Raw genomic sequence first — 24644 nt, 5'->3', positions numbered from 1 at the left:
GCCAGAAGCTGGAAAGAACCCAGATGTCCCTCAACAGAGGAATGGATACAGAAAATGTGGTACATTTACACAATGGAGTACTACTCAGCTATTAAAATGAAATATCTTATTATGGTCTTGAATAAAGTACCTTTGCTACATTTTACTCTCAAACTCCATATTTTAGGTTCCTTTGAGATTCTTTAGTAAAAGAGATATAGCTATGTGAGAGTTTTTATATAGGATAAAATCAAATAGAAGTCAATGTATTCTAAAATACATTAAAATCTGCTTTAGTATCTAAAAATCTATGTAATTTATCTAAATATCTGACTAAAATTATCTAAAATGTCTAATGAAAGATAATTAGGAACCAGAGACCTAGATCTATGGAAGAATGCTGACATAGCATGCTCAAGCCCTGGGTTCAATCTTCAGAAACACAAACACACACACACACACACACACACACACACACACACATAGAAACACAAACACACACACACACACATGGCGGGTGGGGTGGGGTGGGAATACCCATATCACATTGGTGGTTTTTCTCATTTTGTTTGTTAGTTAAAATAATGTATGCAGTATTAATAAGAAAACAAGTTTATGGACGTTTAATGAAAATCTAGTCCCAGGATTCAGGGCTCTTTTCAATACTTTTTAGCCATTTCTTTTTATTTACTGCCATATATCTGCTACCATATTTCAATGTGTGGTCTGTACCTTTTATTTAAACCCTTTTGTTGTGTGATAACTTATCTCCACTTCTCAGTGTACCCAGGAACCTGATGGTCAAAGTCTAAGCCTAAAGCCTGTGCAGCTTGATCCCTAATGAACCTCCCACTCCTGCCAGAGAGGAAGGAACATCATGTGGGTACAGGAGATGATCTGGCATGCTACAAACCTATCAAAGAGAAGTTAAAAGAAATCTACAAATTTTGTTTAGCCCTTTGTCATTAAAAGGTCACAGAACAAGTATATACAGAGTTCTGACACTAAAATAAGTTTGTTTCTCACTGGTACTGTGAGTTTTCTTAGCTTTGCTAAGTTAGTTATTTCTAATCAGCATGATACCTATCATGCCAAAACTCATTAAGAATATCCATCAGCTATCTGTTTTATGTCCTCTCTGCGTGTCAGTTTTAAACTTTCATTTATTTCAAGATTTATTTTTATTTATATGTATGGAGGCCAGAAGAGAGCATTAGACACACCTTGGAGCTGAAATTACAGGAAGTCTTGAGCCCCCTTATATGAGTGCTGACATCTGCAGGAAGCGCTCTTAACCACTGAGTTATCTACATAGGCCCCTAAATGTTCACACTTCAAAAAACAAAAATCACCATTCTGGTAGGGGAAATGAAGAGACAAATATACATTTGAATTTACCATGTCTTGAATATGTGTATATACATACTTATGGATTTAGCACCTTTTTATAGGTGCTCACATGCATGTGAGCCTATGTATAGAAGCCAGGGGTCATCCTCATTTGTCATTTTTTAGATACCACCCCCATTTCTTTTTGAGTCAGGGTCTCTTCCTGGGACCTGGACCTTGCCAAGTAAACGGTAGTTTGGGTAGTCAGGGAGTCCCATTCATCTTCCTGTCTCCATCTCTCCAGTGCTGAGATTACAAAACTGTACCATCGCAGGGGCTCTTTTATGTGTGTTCTGGAGATCAAAGTTAGGTCCTGACGCTTATTCAGTAAGCACATTACTGACTGAGCTACCTCTTCATTCTCCATATGCCAGGTTTAAGTGGAAATCTCTCAAAGTTTCAAAAAAGTTTTTAAATAAGGTAAATATAATACAATATGTCTTATTAACAACCTGAAGAAGATTCTTTTACAACTACAAAAGTAAATCTCCAGGTAAAAGAGAGTAAGTGCCTTACCCTTTTCAGACTCTGATTTACATGGTTAGGATTTTTTTTAAGGTAGGATTAATTTTAAATAATGTTAAAGTCTTACCTGTAAGATTCTAGAAGATCCACAATTTCAGTCTGTCCAAAGTGCTTAGCCCAATCTAAAGCCATCCTGCAAATTTCAAAGATATCAGACTGAGAAATAATTTGTTTTCAAAATTACTTAACTAGTCACCCAAAATCATTTACTCATTACAGCTGTGACATCAATTATTATACAACAGATTTTAAAATAAGGACAATCATAAGAAAATTTCAAAGGTATGTGCAACTATATCATGATCTACAAAGAATGGATACAATCTAAAATTACCAGCCATTTGATGCTTTACTGTGGACATTGGCTCCCATACTAATTAATTGCTCTACTTGGCTCGTAAAGCCCCGTCCTGCAGCAACCATCAGAGCTGTTGCACTGGTCTCACTATGCCTATAATCAACTAAAAGAAGAAAAGGGTATGTTAAATGTCCAAATATTAAAGTCTTCCATTGTTTTAGTCAAGTAGTAGAACTGACTACACAATTTAACTGTGACTGGTTCCTTCATTTTAAATGATAGCAACATTATATAACCTTCAACTCTCCCATTCACAAAGAAATCCAAGCTGTTCTTGCATAAACATGGTAGAATAAAGTCTATCTTTGGAGGTATAAGAAGAAATTATTTAAGGTTTATTTATATAATTAAGAAAAAAAGGAAAGCTATTGGCTGCAGAACCCTTCAATTGTAATTTTTTATCTACATATTGCCATGTTTATTAAATAACAAGATATAGAATTAAAGAATTTAAAAGTTAATTTCCATCAATAACTAGTAATAAATGCTTTAAAGCAAAGTTCTTAAGGATTTTAAGATACTATAATACTAAACTCAAGGAAATAAATGACCCAAGAAGAGAAATAAACACTACACACTTTTATGACCATATTCAAAGTAATTTAGTAATCACCAGAGAAACCAAGGAAGACAGTCAAGAGTCATAGTTAAGCCGGGCATGGTGGCACACACCTTTAATCCCAGCACTTGGGAGGCAGAGGCAGGCGGATTTCTAAGTTCGAGGCCAGCCTGGTTTACAGAGTGAGTTCCAGGACAGCCATGGCTATACAGAGAAATCCTGTCTCGAAAAAATAAAAAATAAAAATAAAAAACAAACAAACAAACAAAAGAGTCATAGTTACATATTTAAATTCCTTTACCAATATTTTAAAGCAATGTAGTAGACAAAGTGATAAACCAACAATAGGCTAAACTAATATACATATAAATAACAGTAATTTCAACAGCCAGCAGTGGTATTGCTCACCTTTAATACCTCAGGAGGCAGAGGCAGGCAAACACTGAGTTAGAGGCCAGTCTGGTCTACAGACTGACTTTTAGAGCAGCCAGAGCTATACAGCAAACCCATCTCAAAAAATTAATTAATTAAAAAATAGTAATTTTAAAAAGAATAGAGACTTTTAGGTCAACAGACCTAGTATATCCTAAGTTGGTCACTAAGGAATTAAGATCGGAACAAGAGAGCACGTATTTCATTTTTTTTACATTTATTTACTAATTTAAGGGCCACATGGCATGGCATCTGTGAGAAGGTCAGAGAATAACCTGAGAGGAGTCTGTTCTCTCTTTTCCCAACATAGACTCTGAGGATCAAGAATCACACCCTCAGGATTTACAGTCAGCCTCTATTCCCACTGTACAATCTCCCCAGTCCCAGCGATACTTCTTGAGAGGGTTTAGAAATTAATATATATTCAAAAGTGGTGCAAACCAGTGAACTTAGGGACTAGATAGGTATCGAAACAAAGTAAGTATGGTTGGCTGAGAAAACCTTAAAAGGAAAAACTAATTTCACAGTTTAAAAATATAAAGTCTTTCAGACATGAACACAGTAAATCTCTTGGCACACCAGAAGCAGAAAAAGACAGATGGTACATATTAACAAATTAATGGACAATTAAGACAATACAAAGTTGAAAATCACTCTCAAGTAAGAATGATACAAGGTGTGGTAGTGTCCACATTTAATTCCAGAACTTAGGCATCTGGGGCAGGAAGATCCTGGGTGTAAGGTTGGGCTGGCTTACAGCCAAATCCTCTCCAAGCAAACAGACAAGAAAAAAGAAGAAAGGAAAGGAGAGAGGCAAGGAGCTTCCTGTATCTTTCCATATTAGACACTACCATCTGATAAAAATGCTTAAAGGTAGCATTATTGAGCAAGTATTAGCACACTTACTACGATCCCTGGGAAACAGAGGTGAGTAAAGCAGACAGGATTCTGCCTTCACAAAGTTTGCATTCAGTATAAATCACTAGTGTTTAAAAAAAAAAAAAAAACCAGAAAGGCTAATAATTATAACAGTGCCTAGAAGTCTACAGAACTATATCTGCTTATATCTGGTTGCCAATATCCATGAATGCCAACTAGTCAAACAAGGATAACTCATTAATGAAGACACATCACATAACATAAAGTTCATGAGTGTATGCAGATCAGAACCTGAGCCCATACATGTCAACATGAAAAATTCATCATTTACTAAATGACTCAGGAATCCCAAAGTTATTACGCATTTTTTTGTCCATTTCTTTTTCAATCACAAACCTTTTTGAGATACTTTTGTTTCTGCAGCACAGAGTCAAGGACCAGATTACATGGATACATACAACACAAATTTATAAAAACATTTTGGTAAATAACTATCATATCTGTGAAGAGTTTAGGAAATCTCTGTGGAGATACTAACAAAATTTGAAACAATATAAAGCCCTCCAAAATAAAATTAATGATAGTAAACAAAATGTGCCATGTATACTTTTTAAATTAGACTGTATTTGTACCACAAATAATGGCAAGAGAAATTCTGAATTTAAATAAACTTACCACTAACATTTTCAGTTAAAATAAGATGAAAGACCTGAGCAAAAGCATCAACATCTTTATGCAGCCATATGTCAGAAAGGCAGGCATCCATCTCCTTGATTAACCATGGTTCAAGGCAATTCACATCCTTTTCTGTCTTTTAGAAACAAAAAAAGCAAAGATTATAAATTATTTAATTGCTTGGTATTTGTTTGCCTCGTAGGTGGCCTTACCATAACAGTGCTGGAGAGCTTGCCCTGGTGATGTGGATAAGGGAGAGCCAACTGCTGCCAGGCTCAGCTACCACCCATGCCAGAACCAAAATCTGTATCATCTAAGAACAGTTGGGACATGGTGATCCAAAACTGCAGGATCTCCATGACACAGGAAAACAACAAAATAACTGTGAAGAGTCTCGATGAGGATCCACTATTGATAGTGTCACAGAATCTAGAGATCTCAAACCAGACCAATGAAGATATGTGGACAAAGGGACATGCTGTGAGACACTGTGTGACAGCTCCATGATGAGATGCTTTTTTTTCCTATGCTTTGTTTTTTCTTCTTGTTGCTGGTTTGCGTGTTTGTGTGTGTTTTGTTTTTTGTTTTGTTTTTTGTTGGTTTTTTGTTGTTGTTGTTTTCTGGGTTTCTTTGCAGGAGAGGTTGCAAGGGTGAAGGGCCAGTATGAGGGAACCCCTGGGACTGGGGTTCAGCATGATGTGAAATTCACAAAGAATCAATAAAAAGTTAAAGAAAAAATGTATCTGCTGCAAGGAAAATAAAATGGCTACAATCATCAGAAGAACTGAAAAACATATAACATGCATATGCTGTTATACAAAAAGTCACTAATTTTATCTTTCAAACATTGTCTTTCATAATACTGTATTATTATCTTTTATCTGAAAGTGAGCTTATTGGCAAAGTACTATGATCTAGCCACATGAACTAAGGGTGTTTGGTAATATACTGGTAAATAATACATCTTTCTTTTCCAGCTACATCAAAGAAAACATTACCCTAGAACTTCTTAATACTAAAACCAGTTTCTTATCTGTATCAAGCACATGAGAAGCTCCATTTATAATCTCAGCAACTCAAGCAGTTGAGGCAGAAGAATACAAGTTTCCTTGTATTGGCTACCCCATGCTACACAGCAAGTTCCAGACAACTTGGGCTGTCTCAAAAGCCCAAAAGAAGTCCTCTCCCTACCCCAATCTCCAACTCAAAGAAGCACTGCTGGCAGGGAAATAGATTCCACAAAGCTTTAGAAGCTTCTCCTATGTTTAATGTCCAACCTGGTTCTTAAAACCACTAGTTTACACAGTCAAATTCGCAGACTAGAGAGACTAGGCTCATAGCCAAAATGTCAAAATGTTGATTGCTAACTCAAAGGGATCTTCCTTTCACTGAACAATGTTAAAGCATCCCCCAGATGCCTCTTTTAAAATTCAAGTATAATTCTTCTGGATATATAGAATTAAAATACTAGGATACAATGTTAAGCATTATCTATCTTCTCATTTTTAAAAAAAGTGCTAAATTTGGGGCTGGAGAGATGGTTCTGCAGTTAAAAGCACTTGCAGCTTTTACAGAGGACCCAAGTTCCGGTTCCAGCAGCACTTACATGGTGGTTCAGAATCACCTGTAACTCCAGTTCCAGAGGATCCCATTTCTCAGCCTCTGAGGGAACCTGTACTGATGTGCACACAAATACATGCATGCAAAACATTCTTACACATAAAATAAAAATAAATTAATCTTTTTTAAAAGTAGCTAAATTATTCTTCTAAAGACAGTTTGGGATCATAAGTACAGCTCAGGGATAAAGTGCTTAATTAAAAGGCCCTAGATTTCATCTCCAATCCTATTAAAAACTGAATTAAGATTATTCTGAAAATATGTTATAGTCTAAAACAAAGAAAATTACCCTCCAATAACAAAATAAAAAAGTGCTATTACATCATAAAAGTTGTTTAGCCTACAAAATTTTTACTCAAAATATCATTATGAAGCAGTAATATCTTACCAATTGACTGAAGACAGCATCTCCTCCATCGTCCAATAAGTCATACTCTTCAGACACACTAGCAACAGCTCTCTGCCTCTGAGACTCAGGCTTGAAGGTGTTCTCTTGAGCTGAGTACCACTCTGTGAGGGTGGTCTGCTGTTTCTCCTCTAAATTAGAAAGGAAAAAAAATAAGTACTTGGTCCTTTCCTTCTGATAACCTGTTCCTTTGCTTAAACCAGTAAGCCTAAGTGAGTAGTGTATCACTTAAAAGTCGGCTTTACTTTGGAGTCACGTTTAAAACTCACAGTGAGTCTTTCATAAAGTTATGTTGTAACACAAGGACATATGAAGCTACATAAAAACATTCATTGTCTATCAGTAAGAAGTTAGCTTCTAACCCAGAATTTCAGAAACAGCATCTTTACCCATAATGTATCTACTATATAAATTAATGACTAATACTCATATAGTAGTTTCTATTAAATTGTTTATTAAACTTATATCATCATGTCAATTGTTTAACATACAAAAAAATAAGAAGTTGCAAACATTTTAACATCTACAAGCTTCACAATTTACATGTAAGACATGATGTACTTTTGTGCTGATAGAGGGCATTGTTAAATACATACTCAAGTAGAGAATCAGAGTTATGTGCCCATAGTCATACACAGTAAACAAGGAAGTAAGAGTACAGCCAAGTATACTATAAAAAGGAATATAAACTCCAAATAATTCATACACTGAAACACAGAATGCCACTGTAAGTTTTTTTTAAGGCAAAATTGATAAAATGGAAATAAAGGCCAACCCTATAATAATACCGATTTGGAAATCTTTCTGGGAATAGAGAACATGCTGCAATTCCAGCATTTCATAGGCAAAGGGAAAAGATTAACCAAGTTCCAGGTCTATGTGATCTATAAAATGAGACTACGTCTTAAAAAATAAGTTCTAAAAATTGGAAAGCTTGATATTTTCAAGAAAAATAAACCTGCTGCCATCAATCAGACAATCGGCTCCCTCCCATCTACTTCCTAATTGCACGCACTAAGGTCAGCCGTGCGTAGGGAGCAGCATACATCTCCCTGCTTTCTCAGAACACTGACTAAGAGTCGGGATTCAGATGCCTGAAACCTCCTCAGTCCCAGCATGCATCCCAGCATCCCAATTCTGTAACTTCTCCTGGCACAACATGCTTATGGTGCACAGACATACATGTGGACAAAACACTCACACATGTAATGGCAATAAACAAAGCTTTCTTTAAAAAGTATATTTGGGACAATAATTATCACATATTTTTATTTAATTATATACAAGAGAAAAATATGTTCAAGTGTACTAGTTCTTCTGTAAGCTTAAGATGTATACGGTAAACTTATAATGTAAAAAATTATAGAAATAATTTTCAGTAGTAAATTCTTTAAAAAAACAAAAACAAAAATCCTACCTCGTTGCTTTTCCTTTTTGTACTTTAACATTTCTTTGTTGGTATATCCAGTAGTTCTTAAAATATCTTCCAGAAACATTTCTTTTACTTCAAATGGTCTTCCCTGTACTAAAGAATAAAAATTTTTAAATATCCAATTTGCATAGATAATTCACAAAATAGAATTCCCACATTCAATGAAGTATCTTGTGCTATGCAAAAGCTGTCTAAAGCTCCAGTGACTCTCGTAATACTTCCTGTTAACTGTAACTTTTCTCTGTAGACAGCTGTCGAGAATGAACAGCTGGCTTCATATTCTAGACAAGTGCTCAACTAGTTTCCCCTACTGTTTACTACCCACGTGCCATGAGCCTGGCATCACATTAGCAACTGAGAAGACTATGCTAAGTTCAAACTGCAGTACTTCCTACTTTCATGAAGCAGAGAACACCAGCAACATGAAACAGAATGCTGTGCAAGGTCTAATGAGAAAGTCCTAGAGAAAGAAGTACAGGATGTTATGACAGCATACCATAGAGGGAAGGAACCACACCAAGAAAATATTTTTATTGATTCATGAGAGAGAAGGAGGCAAAACAAAAGAAAGTAAATAGCATATGAAGAAAATACAAAGTCACTAGAGTGGAACCAAATGAGGCTGTTTTCAAGAAACTAAAAGGCATGTGAAGAATCAGAGAGCAATGAATGAAGTCACAGTAAGGGTCCCTGTCCTGAAATAAAGGTCATTCAAGGCTTAGAGAGCGCTCAATGTCAACAAAATCTCACTTCAGAAAGGAACATAAGGATAATAATTTGGAAAATAAAAACTTAAAAAACAGAATAAAACCATACCAGGTAGCAACATGTATAGTACGTCAGGCAATAAATGAATTCGGGATAAACAATAGTGATAATGAAGATTTAAAGAAATGTAAAAATCCAGATAGATTATTGAAACAGAAAATAAAATGAAGAGAAATCATAATTACATTTGTTATGAAAATAATTTCCATTTAAGTCATCTTGCCCAAAAAGAACGTTCCTCTGACAAACAAGGAAAGCTAAAGAGAACTAAGCTGGCCGTGAAGACTGACATTTCCCTTCACACTTAGCAAACATGAGAACTCAAATCAAACTTTCAATTAGCACAGCTATCAATTTTAGGTGCTTAATCATCCAAGCAAATGTTATTAATTTTATCAGACAAATGTACAACTTTGAGACTTAGGACAGTGTCTTTAGGTATCATCCAAAATATGCAAGACAAAAATAAAACCATAACTGATATATTAAATAGTCAGCTTTGGACATATTAGAAGTGATGTTTATAAATTCTATATCCAAAACTCTAGAGGACAATCATCAGTATACAACAGAAAATAGAAGCCATGAGCATTAAAGGGGGGGGGGGATGACAATTAAATGTACATCTGTGATAGCTAGCCAAGCTGTAAAATAAAAGCAGGAAGAGAGAAGGAAATAAGAATGAATAGAAACCGAAAGGAAAAGATTAAGGGAATAAAGGCTAAAAAATACCAATATATCAGCCCAGAGAGAAAGCACAATAATGAGGAACAAGAGGCAAGAAGCAATGATCCCAAACAAACAGAGATCTGAGAATTCACACACACAAAACCATGAGTTGTCATAGATTATATATAACTTTTGCCTAAAATCTAAATATTGGGCTTAGTAATTAAATCAGCATCAAAATAATATTGTTAAGAATTCCTAAATGGAGGTCCACATTAGATAGGATAGAACCAATTCCCACAAGCTGTCCTATGACCTGCACTCAAGTACTATGGCATTTATGCTCTCTCTCTCTCTCTCTCTCTCTCACACACACACACACACACACACAGAGTCATACAAACTGAATAAAATGTAATTTTCAATAAAAATGCTAAGTGAACAGCTCCTAACAATTAAAAAATGTAAATCAATCATCCTTTAGGAAACTTGTACAGTAATCTATTTATAAAACAATGATGAAGAGACCCCGAATACAATGGTAGCCTAAAAGATGCCTTCCTGTGACCCAGTGGAAGAAAAGCACCAAGAGAAGAAACTAAGTAAGAGCTTTGAAAACATACAAAGGAAGCCCTAGTATGGTTGGAATGCAGGGAAACAAAACTGAAAGCAAGGAAAAAGGATGCACAGCTCTCTAGCAGGTGGAAGGGAAGCAGAGCCACACCAGAAGGTAAACGAGGCAGCCCAGGGAGAGGGGGCTACAGTTTCTAACCAACAAGAACTCAATTCCAGTGGTGGACATTACTGGGATAAATGACTTCTCTCACAGCACAGGTCAGGAGTGGAAAGGGCCCCTCACACCCCACTTAGAGGTGGTGAGTAATACTAATAGAAAATCTATCATTTAAAAATGACAAAATTTAGGGGGCCTGAAACCAAAATTATTCAAATGAAGATTCAACAAGTCAGGGAGCCTAAATTCAAACATCCTGTCTCAGGATGAGAGGCAACATAAAGAGGTAGCTGGGCCAGATGTTGACAAGATAAAATGTGAAGGAATAAGAGGTACAGCTCCAGCAGTGAAATATACGGGGAGAGGAAGCCTAATGTTGGTGCGTAAGAATAGACCTCACCAACCAAGAATAAGTGTGGATTTTGACAGCCTTCAGCCTGGGGTTTGCAAGCGGATGAATACAACAGTACAAAAGACTACTCCAAGAGAGCAGGTAATAAAGTGCAGAGCTGTGTTAAAGAGAAACACAGGACAAAAAGACACTCATTTTTTTTCAAGATTAGATCATTGGATTTGCTACACAGCATCAGATAACAGATGCAAAAAAGAGGCCAAAGTAGAGACAGACCACTATGAAGCCTGTCTCATGGGAAGCATAAATGAATATCCTCTACTTCAGAATATTTATGAATTTCTGTTAAAAAAATAAAAAAATAAAAATAAAACATAATCACACTGCAAAGCTTTACTTCAAAGAAACTAAAGAGGATAATGGATAGTCGTACTATATATCACTGGACAACTTCCAAAATATCTTATGAAGAGATTCACATCCAAGGCAGCACTTGAAAGAATTAGTTTCAAAGTTGGGTGCTTTTGCAACAAATCTCTTAACTTAGTAAGCAAAAAATCACTGAATCGATCCCTTTCATGCACTTCATCCTGCAAGGAAGAGAAACAGAAACAAAACCATGGATCAGGTAAAATACTGTGAATGGTTCACCTTTAACAGGAAACACTGCTGGATTTATATTGTTCAAATTAAATAAGGAAGGGTCAATCAATACCACAGACCAGTTTGCAGTATGTACAATACAGAAATCATTGTACATTAACAACTTACTGTAAATGACAAAGTACTATTCTTTTTCATAGACTTTAAAACTACAAAAACTATTAAAAACTCTAAATTATCTCAGTCTATTAAATGCAGTCATAATATAAACAAAATCAATTTGAATATACATCTAGCTAGGCATGGTAGCACATCCTTGTAATCTCAGTTACTGAGGAGGCTGAAGCTAGAAGATTGCAAGGTAGAAGCCTAAACGATATAGCAAGACCCTGTCTCAAATAAAGAAAAACCCCTGTGTTCAGGTAACTTTTACTACTAGGGAGGTGTTTGGTTAGGCAAGGGTTATAAAACCTGCTTATTAAGGACTACAACTTAATCTATTTTTACCTGATACAAACTAGGAAAAAAAGCTTAGAATACTTTAGTAAGAGAGTAGTTTTTACTTAACAAGTAGCTAATTAATTTTTCAACTTAACCACAAAATTGAATGACTATAAAGTATATAGCTGCAATTAGGAAATCTATGGCAATAAAAGATTAATTAAGAAGTACAGAGACTAAAACTTTCTAGAAAATTCTAATTATATACATCATTTTCATAGATGAACATTATATTTTCAAAAATCGTCCTAGTTGGTTATTTCTCCCATAAAACCCAAAGGTAATGGCACCTTTATATAAGATATATTTCTAATAACTATACCAAGTTACCTTGAACACAATCTACTAAAAACAATAATTCATTTTCCTTTTACCCTATTCTAAAAGTATCATTATGTAATTAAATATTAAGCTGTCTCAGTATCACATGGCAAATTCAGCAATAGTCTTACCACAATAACATGGGTCACAGTTGACAATGTGCTATCACCTGCCATCAATGTACGAAGCAATACCCCATTAGTGCAAAATGTCAGAAGTGTCTTTGGCGAAACCCTTTTAAAAATCAAAATGAAGTGCACAATTACAAATCTTTTACATCATTAAATACAACTACTTTAAATGTTTACTGTATATATAATTTAAGAAATATTATGGATATAATATGCATACTACTATTTTGAATATTAATGTACTGGTATATATGACTTGTTAGAAAAGTTAACATATAAAATGTCTGACAATCATAAATTTCATCAGTAACAGCTTTTAATTAAGTTATATATGCTGTTATAGAACTTAAGTAGGTTTAAAAAACTTTAAAATTTTTAGTTTGGTTAAAAAAATTACAGTACACATGAAAAAAACTTTATTGCTACAAACCAAGAAATGCTAAATCATCAAGAAGACTACAACAGGCTAAACATCCTCAGTCTAGAAACCCAGACTCCCAAATGTCTCGCTTCCGATTTCCGGCACTCCACAAGCTCACGCAGTAAAGTTTACTTTATAGTAACATCCAAATCTAAAATATTATAAAATCTGACACACTTTCCAAGCACTGTGGAGAAGGCATGCTCAGTTGCACACTATCACTAAAGTTGAATCACTATCATTCACTGAGTTCCTATCTCAACTCAGTAGATCAATGTTCTAGACTTTAGGTGGTATAGTACCCTCATATATAAAACAAGGTCTCAGCAAGGTGAAACAGCTTCTATTGGATCATGACACTGAAACAGGATTTATACCTATGGCTCAGCTGTTCAAAACCTAATTTTAGATATGGTATCAATATCTGAATACAGCAGCAAAACTATCAGTTAACTTTTTGTCTTCTATGACTTCTTTTATATATTAAATAAAGCATAATTAAATCTGGCACAGCCATATCTACTGGGAACAGTGAAAGCCATAAAGCCAGCACAGCCATTTGACAAAGCAAGGCTGAGCCACACGCTACAGTCACTATCATACCACTTCTGGTCTTGATCTCCACATGTTGCATGCTTACAGAGCTTTGAGTATTTGAACAACTTGGGGAAACTGGGTTGATGGGAAATTCCTTATGATTCATTTATCCCTTCTCCTAGGAGTATTGCTTCTAAGCTTCCCCAGGAAAGTCCTGAGCATACTACCCATCCTGCTTTTAGGGAGATATCCTTATCTGATGCTACTAGAAAGGTCTTCCTTATGTCCTAGAGGTTGTGACTCAAATAAAGACATCCAGAGATCTCCTTTATGAGGATCTGGTTCCAAGATACTCTTAGAACTCAGGAACAAGACAGTCAGAACAAAGAAAGCTTAAAAAGGTAAACAAGATTCAGTGGGCTAGAGAAGTTGGTAGCAGATCCAGTTAAAAGACACTTCTTAATATACACTCAGGAGATTATGTGGAATATAAGATTGGGGACCACATATAGTATGCCCCTTGAGGAAAGGAAACAGCAACAAAGTTAGATTGACTGGAGTCATCTCTGCCCTACACATGGGCTTATACTGATAGACAAAGAATGGTTAGTAAGGATAAATGATAGAAGAGAAGTATTAAGACCCCCCCCCCCCCTTCTTAGAAAACTTAGCTTGTACAGGGCCACTGAGGTGTCATATGACCAAGGAACAAAAGAATACCAAGATTAGACATATAAATTCTACAAAGATATAAACCTTTTATTATAGCAGAAAGTGAATAACTGCAGCAGCTTTAGCCTGAAGAATTCTCTCGGACCTAATGACAATTAATACTCTGACCATTAAAGATTGATAATATAGTGCTTGGGACATGGCAACCTGCCTAGGCTGGCTTGGAGATCTCTTTCTGTCTGGTACCCTTGAAACTCAAGAGCTACTAACATGAGAATGAGCTGCTATACTTTGGCAAAATATGCCTCTAGATTCTTAAAAGCTGGGCTATGGGGTTGATGTGGAAAATGATTATAAAACTCTGTTCTGTCACTGTTTATTAATAACTAAACTTAAGACCAAGAGTAAGTTAAAACACATAAAAGACAAAATGGTATGATCTATGTTTGGAATAACATGAATCTACCCTTGCCTACTTAGTTCTGATAAATAAAGAAGCATTCTGACCAGTCAGGCTGCAAAGTTCCCCTGACCCCCATGCTTGACTTACTCCTCCTTCTCAGACTCCTTATCTCCTCTGCATACCCAGCCATTGCTGAGGATGGCTCCCGGCATAAGTCATTTCCCCTTCCCTTTCCTCCCTCACCCAGCCCCTCTCATGTTCCACACATTATCAAATGATACCTTTTTTTATTATTGTTACATATATGTGCACAAGTAGCTCAAGATGACCTGCTCAGTTCAGTTTTGTGGTCCATGGCTTCATGGTTTCAGAGCTGACCACTTGATTCGCCCTCTCTCCACTGTCATTCACTGCCTGTGTTCTCTGTCTAGGGGTGGAACTTTCTTCTTCCATGTCACATGATCATTTAATCCTTTCTTTTTAGGTAAATATACACACTTAGCTAGCTCTAAGTATGGTAAAAGGTAAGAAGACTGTCTTTACCTGCTTTCTAATCGGATCTGATAACCAATTGTTTGACCAATTCTTTCCCTTCTCTCTGCAGCAACTCTTTCAGCCACAGCAATCGCTGCTAGTCGTCTTGGTTGAGTACAAAATATTCGGCAGGGGATGCCATTTTTAAAGCAATCATCTAACAGGAACTGAGGAATCTAAACCAAAAATTTTAAAACACCATAAGGTATTCATTTTGCAAACCCAGAAATATCAAACCAAATCAAATAAACATCAAATTTCAAATTTCCATAATATGTCAAGACATTAATCTTCAAATCAGTAAGTCACATATAACTGCTAATAATCAATGAGAAACTATAGTTTTAAGAGATTTTCGTTCACAATGAAAACTAAACCTAGATGTTGTAAATGAAATACAACAAGAAATATTCAAGGTAAAGAAGATCTTCAAATATTACTGAAAACAAAAAATGACCAGAGTATGTTGAGTATGTAATCCTGGATATTAATGATCATTATCGTAGGTTAACTTCCCCTAAATTATCTTAAAAATGACAAAGTCCCACTGGAATGTTTGAATAGTCAAAATTATCACAAAAATAAAAATGCCCTACAATCCTAGAATTACAAATACTTTTCTATAATAAAATTCAGGAGGGTCATAAATATTTAAAGTAAGAAGTCCTACTGGGACTAGAAAGGTGGCTCAGTAGTTAAGAGCACTTACTATCCTTCCTGAGAACATGGGTTCATTCTGTTACCTGCACTCACACTGAAGCCCACAAACAACTGTAACTCCAGACCCTGATGATCGGAGACCTTCTTCTGGTCCCTGTGGGCGCTGCATGCATGTGGTACAAAATCACACGAAGATAACTCAGACCCATGCTGACAAATGCTGCAAACCTATTAGTGTACAGGCTTCCTAAAATACATGCACATTATATAAAAGGAGTTTAAATGGAGCTGCCCTATAATGAGGGACAATGCTTCTCCCAAACACAATACACTCTCAAAAAGAACAGTAGGGTTACATCTTTTTGAGTCATTGGTCAGTAGGGTCCCATACATTACAGACTACTGCCCTCCAGAATTTGGTAAGACCCTATTCCTGAAGACACCACATACTTAAGGTACAGGACATGGAGAAAAAATCAAGCTGATGACCTGGAAGCATTCTCCCTACTGACTAGTTTACAAAGTGCTAAAGATGCTAAGTATGTTAATAGGGGAGAAAAATGATCAGCAGTCTTACCCAGATGTGAGCCCTACATGCTATAATAGCTAATGGCCTAGCAAGATGTGCCCACTGGAACAACAGTAGTGCAAATTTCATGGCAGTAAACCACCAATACTGACTGGATTCAAAGTCTGCCACATAAGACAGAACTCATACCTGATACTGCTAACTGGGCCAAAATCCTGAAACTGGCTAGGTCATAGGCCCTGGGGGATGATTTCAAAAAGTACTGTTCTGTTAAATGAATATAGTAATAGGTCCCCCTGCTCTTATTTTATACCTGTAGATTAGTGCATCTAAGCCCTGACAGTGAAGCCTCTTTACACAGTAGAGAGTGGTTAAGAGAGACCTACGACTGGCCAATGTACAAAGAATAAGAGTATGGAGTGCTCAGCTCTACATAGGAGAGCAGTATCACACCCTACCCCAAGGCTCAGGAATCACTTAACCAGAAGAGAAAGACTCTAAGAGCCACGGGCAGTTGATTTCTGCAGCCAAACAGTATTTGCTAAGCATGTCAGTGCCACTGTACCCATGAACTCACAGTAGCTGTAACTGCTTGCATAAGATCTGCACAAGATCAAGCCAGCCAAAATCTCAGCATGGATATGAGAAAGGCTCTTAAGCTGTACTGATGGCTGGGTGAAGGGAAAGTCAGTTTTCTGCAGGGATTCAGTCCTTGGGTGGCATACTGAGTGAATTGAGTGGGTTTTTTTAAAGTACATCAAGTTGGAAAGAAATCATGGCAAGGGATGGGAGAGAAATTGGAGGGGAAGAAAAGGTAGATATGATTAAAATGCATTATATGCATGTACAAAATTCTCAAACAAAAATGAATAAATTCTTTCGTTTTCTAGATAATAGCCTCCATGTCACTTACATTATGAACATGAATATGGAGAAATACTGGAAAAATAGTTTACTTCCTGAAACTGGCTAAAGTCTTCTTTAAATTCTGTCTAGGTTTGTGGTTCATAGAACAGAAAAGAAACATCAGGAAAAAATTTAATGTCATCTTAGCATTAAAGTAAATTCCACTAGTAGGTGCTACTTAGTATTTTATATAAGGCATTCTGTAGAGATTACCTTTAAATCTCACTCTAAAATGAACTAAGTATCAGTTCCATTTTATAAATGAAAACGGGGTTATAATGGTTATGGGGTTACAATGCTAGATGAAGACTTCACACCTAATAGATAAAATAATAAGAATTTGAACTCTATGCCCAGTCTCCCAAAATAACAACTTACATAATTCTGTTTCTTAAAGACCAAATGCATTAGTTTAAAAAAAGAATAAGGCACGGTGTAGAGGCACACGCCTTTAATCCCAGTACTCAAGAGGCAGCAACTGAGGATCCCTGTGAGTTCCAACCCCACCTGCTCTACATAGTAAGAACAGAGCCAGACAGACAGAACTACACAGAGACCCTGTCTCAAAAATAAATAAACAAAAAAGTAGCAATTTGAAAGATTTCCTTCCTATAGATTCTTTATATGCACTCAGTAACAATTTGTGAAATACCGATTAGTAGAATAACCTGAGGTTTATTTTCAAATACATAGTATAAATTTGACATAAAACTATGAGATGGATTTCCTTCTACAAACAACAAAGAAAAAACAAACCTGTGTGGTCTTTCCAGACCCAGTTTCTCCTACTATCAAAACTACTTTATTTTCCTTAATTATTTTAACAATTTCTTCTTGTTTCTCAAAAACTGGTAAAGACTGCCTGAATGAGTCAAATTCAGACTCTCCCCTTTTCACAGGAACTTGAGGAATGCCATTGTTGAGTCGCCCGCTTGTCTTGCTCATTTCTCGGTTTTCTTCAAAAGTGAATAAACAGACAGAAAGTTTATGATCAACACTGACATGACATATTAAAAATGAAGCTACATAATTTCCTGTGCTCCTCTAAACGTTGTTCTCTACAGTCTTCACTACCCAGAGCTTCAGCTACTGCCCTCCTGCATGTGTGAGTTTACAGGCTACCACTTTCAGCAAATACAGTGGGTCTTTTCAAGTGTTTCCGATGCACATATAACATATGAAAACCAATAAAAATTAATTATTCCATGGTCACTAAACAAAACATAAATTATTTTCATGTTTATTATAAAACTTCTATCAGTAATGTCAAAAATAGAATAATATTTGTAAATACAAAGTTCTAGTGACTAATGAATTTTCCAACTGAGCATTTCAGCTAAAATCCAAGTATGGCAAAGCAGGTATAATAAAGAAAGTGTTATCCAAATCACTCAAGCTATTTCTATGTGTTCGCACTTAAGATGCTTTCTTTAGGGTTCAGTTATAGCGCAATGGTAGAATGCCTGCATACCATGAACCCTGCAGAGCAAAACAACCAACCTTTTGAAGCTAAGTAAGCCAAGGTCTTTGCTATGTAGGATCACCTATGCCCTATGAGCTGTGGACCTGCTCCCATACACAACAATAACCACACAGTCTACACTGGGCACTTAGAGCATTTTCTCACCTTGAAAGCTATTTTTCTGAATAAAATTATGAACTTCGTTTTATAATTCATATATCAGCTGACTGAGTAGTTTAGCATACTGAAGATTCTTCCCCACCCCTTCTCAGAGGCAAAAGTCCCAGTTTAAAGTACCACATCGAGGATTAGCACATCAAGGTGTGACACAAAAAAGTCACAGACTCTGGAGTCACACCCAGCAGTGTTCAGCAGCTGGCTGAGTAACCTTAAATGGATGGCGTCACTCCTCTGAGCTCCAGCTTCTTCAACGCTCACGTTTTACCACCCAGAGGATGCTACAGTGAGGCTAGGAGTGAGGATACTGCAAAGCACATGGTAACTATTCAATGAACAGTAGTTAGTATTACAACCTTCAAAAAACTTGCTTCACTTGCACAATATGCCTTAATACTTTATTCTAAAATTCTGATAATTCTTAATCACCTTAATACACTATTAAAACTGAAAAGAAACGTGTACCATATTAGCTCTCAAAAATAAATCTAAGGTGGGAAAAAATAATCGCCAAATAACAGGGTAAGTAAGGCAGCTCCCTGGAAAATACATACCAGCTTCAACTGCAAACACATTTCCTCTTTCTGTTTTAGGTAGGAGTTCAGTACGTTCTTTATTGGTGACAGGAAATCTCTGAATTAGGCTCCTAACAGCATGTTTTGTGTTATGAGTCAAATTACAGGTCATCATTGCATGAGCTGTTTCTGATCCATCTTTCTTCTTCACAGTTAGGTATCTATTTGCTCCCTTTCTGAATATTAATAGAAATAATTTATTTACTATATATAGTCAACTTGTTCACATATGATGTATGTCTACTTAGAAAATAATCTCAAGTGAAACAAGGAAAAATATTCTGATATTAAAAGTCCCCCCCCAAAAAAACAATAAATAAAGAAAAATAGAGCAGTCCAAAGAGTATCTTTAATTAAAATATCAAAATACTACAAACCCATTTCTTAAATCAACAGTAACACCCGGGAAAAGCAGCTTAATTCATCCATAAATGTTAAAATTTAAATTTAGCAGACTTCTTGGTAAGCACAGCCTCACCAGTTAACACATACCAAGAAGCATATAAAGGTGAGACAATCTGAACAGAAGTCCCTAAACACACTGAAACGGTGACGGCTGGCTGTTCATGTTAGTATGTCCATGGGATGCTTTGGGAACGTGTTTATGACATTCCCAGGGGAGCCTGTTAGAAGAGCCACTTTTAATAGCTGACGCTCAACTGTGTAACACAATGCTGCCAATAATTACTTCAAGCACATACTCTGTAAATGAAAAAAAAAAAAATTTCTCCAAAGCCTGTGACTATACAATTCTGTAATAGCTCAAGTTCCTGGCTGGGTGTCTGTTTAGTTCATACAGAACTGACCATATCTTTCAGGACTTCTTCAAGTCATAAAACCAACAGTCTTGGGTAAAATGTTATAGACACAAGAAGTCCCAAATGTGTTCTGAAAGGTTTAATAATATATGCCTGAATTTAGTCAAGTTGTACTGATGAAAAACTTGACTCTAAAAAGCACAGACTTGGGTGGGAATCCCAGCTTTACCGTTTGTTAGTGGTGAGAACATAAGCAAATTATGAATGGCTCTAAGCCCAAGTTAATAATGCCTACTTTGAAGTAGGTATTCATATGATTAAGAAATTAGAGGTAAATTATAGCATCTGTCATAGAGCAGGCTTTAAATAAATGAAAGCTATTACAATAAAAAATCATTTAATAGTTAATGAAAATATTTCTCACAACATTTTCATTTGATAATGTAACTATCATATTGTAATGAGCAATGGAACTACAAATTGGTGAAAATTACATTATTTTCTAATTTTCCCAATTTTCATTACATTTAAATTTTGTCAACAATATCTTCCCCGTAAGAATATTAAACTGGGACCAGACTTGCTGACAACCCTGAGAACCTGAGGTCAATCCTGGGAATCCACATGATGGATGGAGAGAACCAACTCCTGCAACCGCACATGTACCATGGCATGTGTGCACATGAATGTGTCCTTACACGCATAGATGCATTCGAGTAAAATAAAAAAGATGTAAAAGAACATTAAACTGAGGGCTAAACTGTAGTTTTTGTTGTAGGTCTTCTAAGTGCAGCTCTTACTTTGCTAACATTTACATTTCTGCATGTGCCTGGTGAATACCAGGATGAACTGTTCTGTTCTCAATGCTGTCTGTCATCTGCCCTGACTAAGGAGATCAAGCATGCTCTAAATTAGCTGCTGTAGTGACAGCTACTTGTATTTGCAGCACTTCTGAAGTGAAAGCCTGACAATCATGGACTTCAAGGTCAGCCTGGGCTACCTGAGACTCTGAATCAAAAGGGAAAAAAAATAACTTAATCTAAAAACTGTCATTTCCAGAGCAAACTGGAATCTCTAGATTCTAAACATACTCTCTGTAGCAGGTTCTTTTCCCCTGTGCTGTTTCTCATTGTCTGAAATTTCAGTGCATACAGGGGCTATTCGTTCCCCTGTGCTGTTCATTTCATAAAAATTTAACTACATATGGTAGAAATAATGTTGGAATTAAATAAACATGACAGAAGTCTGGAGTTCTTCAGTAATAATTTTTTAATTAATTGACTATATGATCAAAAGTACATCATTTTAGTTCTATAACACTGTATCCTGGTTAATAAGAATATCTCTAACATGTCTGTGACGCCAAGACACTTTAATTCCTCTAAAAATTATCTTGGGAAGCTTTGTTACATTTCACCTTTAGCTAATTTTTTTTCTGAAATTACTCATAATTCATGAATATACACCAGACACTAAGGTAGAGGCTATGATTACAAAAGTACTCTTTCCTGAAGCCCACAAGCAAACTGATGGATCAAACTGAAACTTCTCTAACAGACTCCATCTGTGTGTATAAATAATTCAAATCAAGCAGGTTCAAATTTAAATCTCCATTGAAAAGTACCTGTCACCTTAGCAGTCCAAAAATAAAGAACCTAACACGAATAATGGAACTATATTCACCTTTTAAAAATATTTAAACTTATGAGTATGTGTAAATTCAGGAGTCCATGTGGAGGTCATTGGACAACTATTCGGAGTCTATTCTCTCCTACTTGAGGCTGGGTCTCACTTGCTATTTGTACCACTGTGCAAGCTTGTGGCCCATTCTGCAGTCTCCTGCTCGTCAGTTTTAGCCACAGTGAGCTTTACTTTTCTCTCTTTGCTCAAGGCGGGCTCTGAGAATGGAATTCGGGTTGTTTGGCTTAGACACCAGCTGCTTTGACAAGATGAGCCATCTCTCAGGCTCTAACTTATTTTCTGCACCTGGAGGCAAAGTGCATTGCAGGAAGAAAAGCTGATCTTGGTAGAGGCCTAAAATGAGTTTATCTACATATACTATACTTAAGAATGTAAAGTTAAAGCAGAAATAATGACTTAAATGTAGTCAGACACCTGTATATGTTTTTGTAGTAAATACTTTTGTAAAAATTAGAAAAGTTGTACACTTACCCTTTACTTTTAGAAACTAAACCAAGAGATTGACTTAGTCGGTGAATAAAGGCTCTTTCCGTACTGGTCAAAGAAGAAGGGAATTCCATTTCTATGTAGGAAAAAAGATTCCACTTATAGACAGACAATTATAGGTATAAAACATGAAAAAATAGATGTAAGTATAAATCAAATTATATATTTTATATGAAAAGTATTTTTATTTGGTAACTCACATCTAATAGGATTCTGATATTAACTTTTAATATTTATTTATTTGTGTGTGTGTGTGCACCGTGTGTGTGCACCGTGTGTGTGTGTATGTGTGTGTGTGTATGTGTGTGTGTGTGCACCATATGTGTCCACAGATCAGAAGAAGCATCAGACCCTCTGAAGCTAACTTGATGGTTTCAAGCAATCATGGGGTGCTGAGAATCAAACCTGGGTCTTCTCCAGTAGCAGTCTGCAAGAGGAACTACTGAGCAATCTCTTCAGCCCAGAATTCTGATATTAATTATTACGCTACACATAAGGCCTAAATATGATAAAGGACTTGAAAATCCATCAAAGATTACTACCTTTACTGAAATCTTAAATTGGTACAACTATGGACATATTTTACAATTTAACTTATTCCTGTCTTCCTTAACAAAACTGTATTTCCTTCAATAATGAGGTATGCTCAAAGCATGATGAATTCTCAAGCTGAACCGCTCATGTCTCTGTTCTCAAAACTGCAGAGGACTCTTGCTCAATATTTCAGACTGGATTTGTTGCGACATTTTGCTTCTATCAAATATATGTTCAAAATCCTTTCGGACAATAAGCCTCAGCAAATTATCAGTTAAGCAGGCGAATCAAAATGAGCATTCAATAACGCTATGCAGACACTACGGGTAAACTCAGTTGTATACTAGGAGGCTCATACCAAATAGGTCTCTAACCTGATAAAGTACGAAGCACACTTACAAGTTTGTGTTTCATTTGATGCGTCTAGAATTTCAATAAAGTCAAAGCCTCCTCTGAAGCTTTCTCAGCTTAAAGTACACATTCTTTTCAATAATGAGGATGGCAGGGGCTTACCAACTCCTTAAAAATATAATGTTGACTTGGCAGCCTCGGGTTGCAGAAAAGTACCTGGGAGAACATTTTCCCACACGGGCGTAACCTAGCCTTTCCATCTTCTGATGCCCAGCGACTGCTCCCTAACCCCACCGACCCCCAGGGCATCCCACTCTGACCAACAGTCACTAGACAGCGCTGGTTTCACCTCTGCGGCCCGGCCCCGGGTTCCTCTGCCCATCAGGGGCGGGCCTGGGGGCGGGTGTCAGCCCGCAAGGTCCGCGTCAGAAGCCTCACCTCTCTGGTCACCGTAGCGGAAGCGCTCCAGAGCGATGTTGACGGCGATCTTCACCTCCTCGTCGATACGAATGTCTTTGAGGCCCTTGGCCCGGCCACCGCCTCCAGGACCACACGAAGCGGGGCCGCCGCCGCCACCGCCGCCGCCGCCGCCACTGCCACCTCCACCGCCGCCCGTGCCGCCTCCGCTAGGAGCCGGCGGACGCGGCGAGACGCTGCTCGGCCTGGACATGGCCCTGAGGAGAAGCTCGCTCCGCGTGGGAGCGGCCAGGCCTGCTGCCAGCGAGCAGTGACAGAGACAAGAGAGCCGGTGAGGACGCGGCGGACCGAACGCTCAGAAGACAGCGCCGGGGGCGACCGGCGGGAAAGCGCCACTCACGGCAGTGGTGGAAGCGAAAGCGCCGGCACCACTCTAACCTAGAGAAGCTGCGGGCGGGCGGGCGCGCGCGTAATGACGTCACGAGGGCGCGCCGCGCGCGACCCCCGAACGCCGGAGCGCTGGCTGTGCGGGTGCTGCGCTGAGGAATGCGGTCCTTGGAGGGGTGCTGTGGCCCTCAGGACCACGAGGCTTTGGTTCTCCAAAAGTGTCATATAATTGGAGGACATATTATTCGGTTACCCACTCGATCATTTAATGCTTCGCTCCTTTCTTTAAAACGGGCTTCTTCTGCCCAGCGCTAGAGTCACAAACTCGAACGCGCTGGAAACAAGGGTTTTCCCCGCAATTCTGGGGTTCGTGGTCTAGAGGGAGCAAAGTAAGTACGGTGAGTGGACCGACTGGTTTGATTTTAAATAACGCATAACCTTTTAGTGTATGTCTTTCATTCTGAGACACATTGAAAACTCTATTACCCGAAATAAAGATTTAACTGTTTTACCTCGCAACCCAAAAGAGTGATGACCGTCCCCAAAGTGAAATGCTTACATGATAGTTACTAAAGTGCTCACAGTTTTAGGGAAGAGCCCACCGTGGATGTGGAACGCATAGCGATGAGAATAGTTCTGTTTTGTGGCAATATTAAGTATAAAGAGGAACCTCTCAAGAGTTGGGGAGGCGGTGGTGACAAAGGCCTTTAATCCCAGAACTTGAGAGGCCAAGTTTGATGCCAGCCCGGTCTACAGAGTGAGTTCTAGAACAGCTAAGGCTACAAGAGAAATCCTGTCTCAA

At 37.4% G+C, this 24644-nt stretch overlaps 1 protein-coding gene across 1 annotated transcript in view; it reads right to left on the bottom strand.

Moving 5' to 3' along the window:
• Positions 1-23912, bottom strand: part of Ythdc2 (YTH domain containing 2) — a 55510-nt gene extending 31598 nt beyond the window's left edge. Inside the window, exons 1-12 of the mRNA XM_021150592.2 lie at positions 23477-23912; positions 22139-22229; positions 19188-19384; positions 17751-17950; positions 14909-15075; positions 12333-12435; positions 11210-11366; positions 8240-8347; positions 6805-6953; positions 4797-4932; positions 2228-2354; positions 1961-2026 (exon numbers count right to left, since the gene is read on the bottom strand). Of these exons, the coding sequence (XP_021006251.1) occupies positions 1961-2026; positions 2228-2354; positions 4797-4932; positions 6805-6953; positions 8240-8347; positions 11210-11366; positions 12333-12435; positions 14909-15075; positions 17751-17950; positions 19188-19384; positions 22139-22229; positions 23477-23708 (1733 nt within the window). The 5' untranslated portion in view covers positions 23709-23912. The remainder of the gene's footprint in view (positions 1-1960; positions 2027-2227; positions 2355-4796; positions 4933-6804; positions 6954-8239; positions 8348-11209; positions 11367-12332; positions 12436-14908; positions 15076-17750; positions 17951-19187; positions 19385-22138; positions 22230-23476) is intronic.
• Positions 23913-24644: the final 732 nt, after the last annotated feature.

Source organism: Mus caroli, chromosome 18 (genome assembly GCF_900094665.2).
Source record: "Mus caroli chromosome 18, CAROLI_EIJ_v1.1, whole genome shotgun sequence".
Classification (NCBI taxonomy): Eukaryota; Metazoa; Chordata; class Mammalia; order Rodentia; family Muridae; genus Mus; species Mus caroli.
The sequence above is the reverse complement of the archived record's forward strand: the minus strand, read 5'-3'. Positions and strand labels throughout refer to the sequence as shown.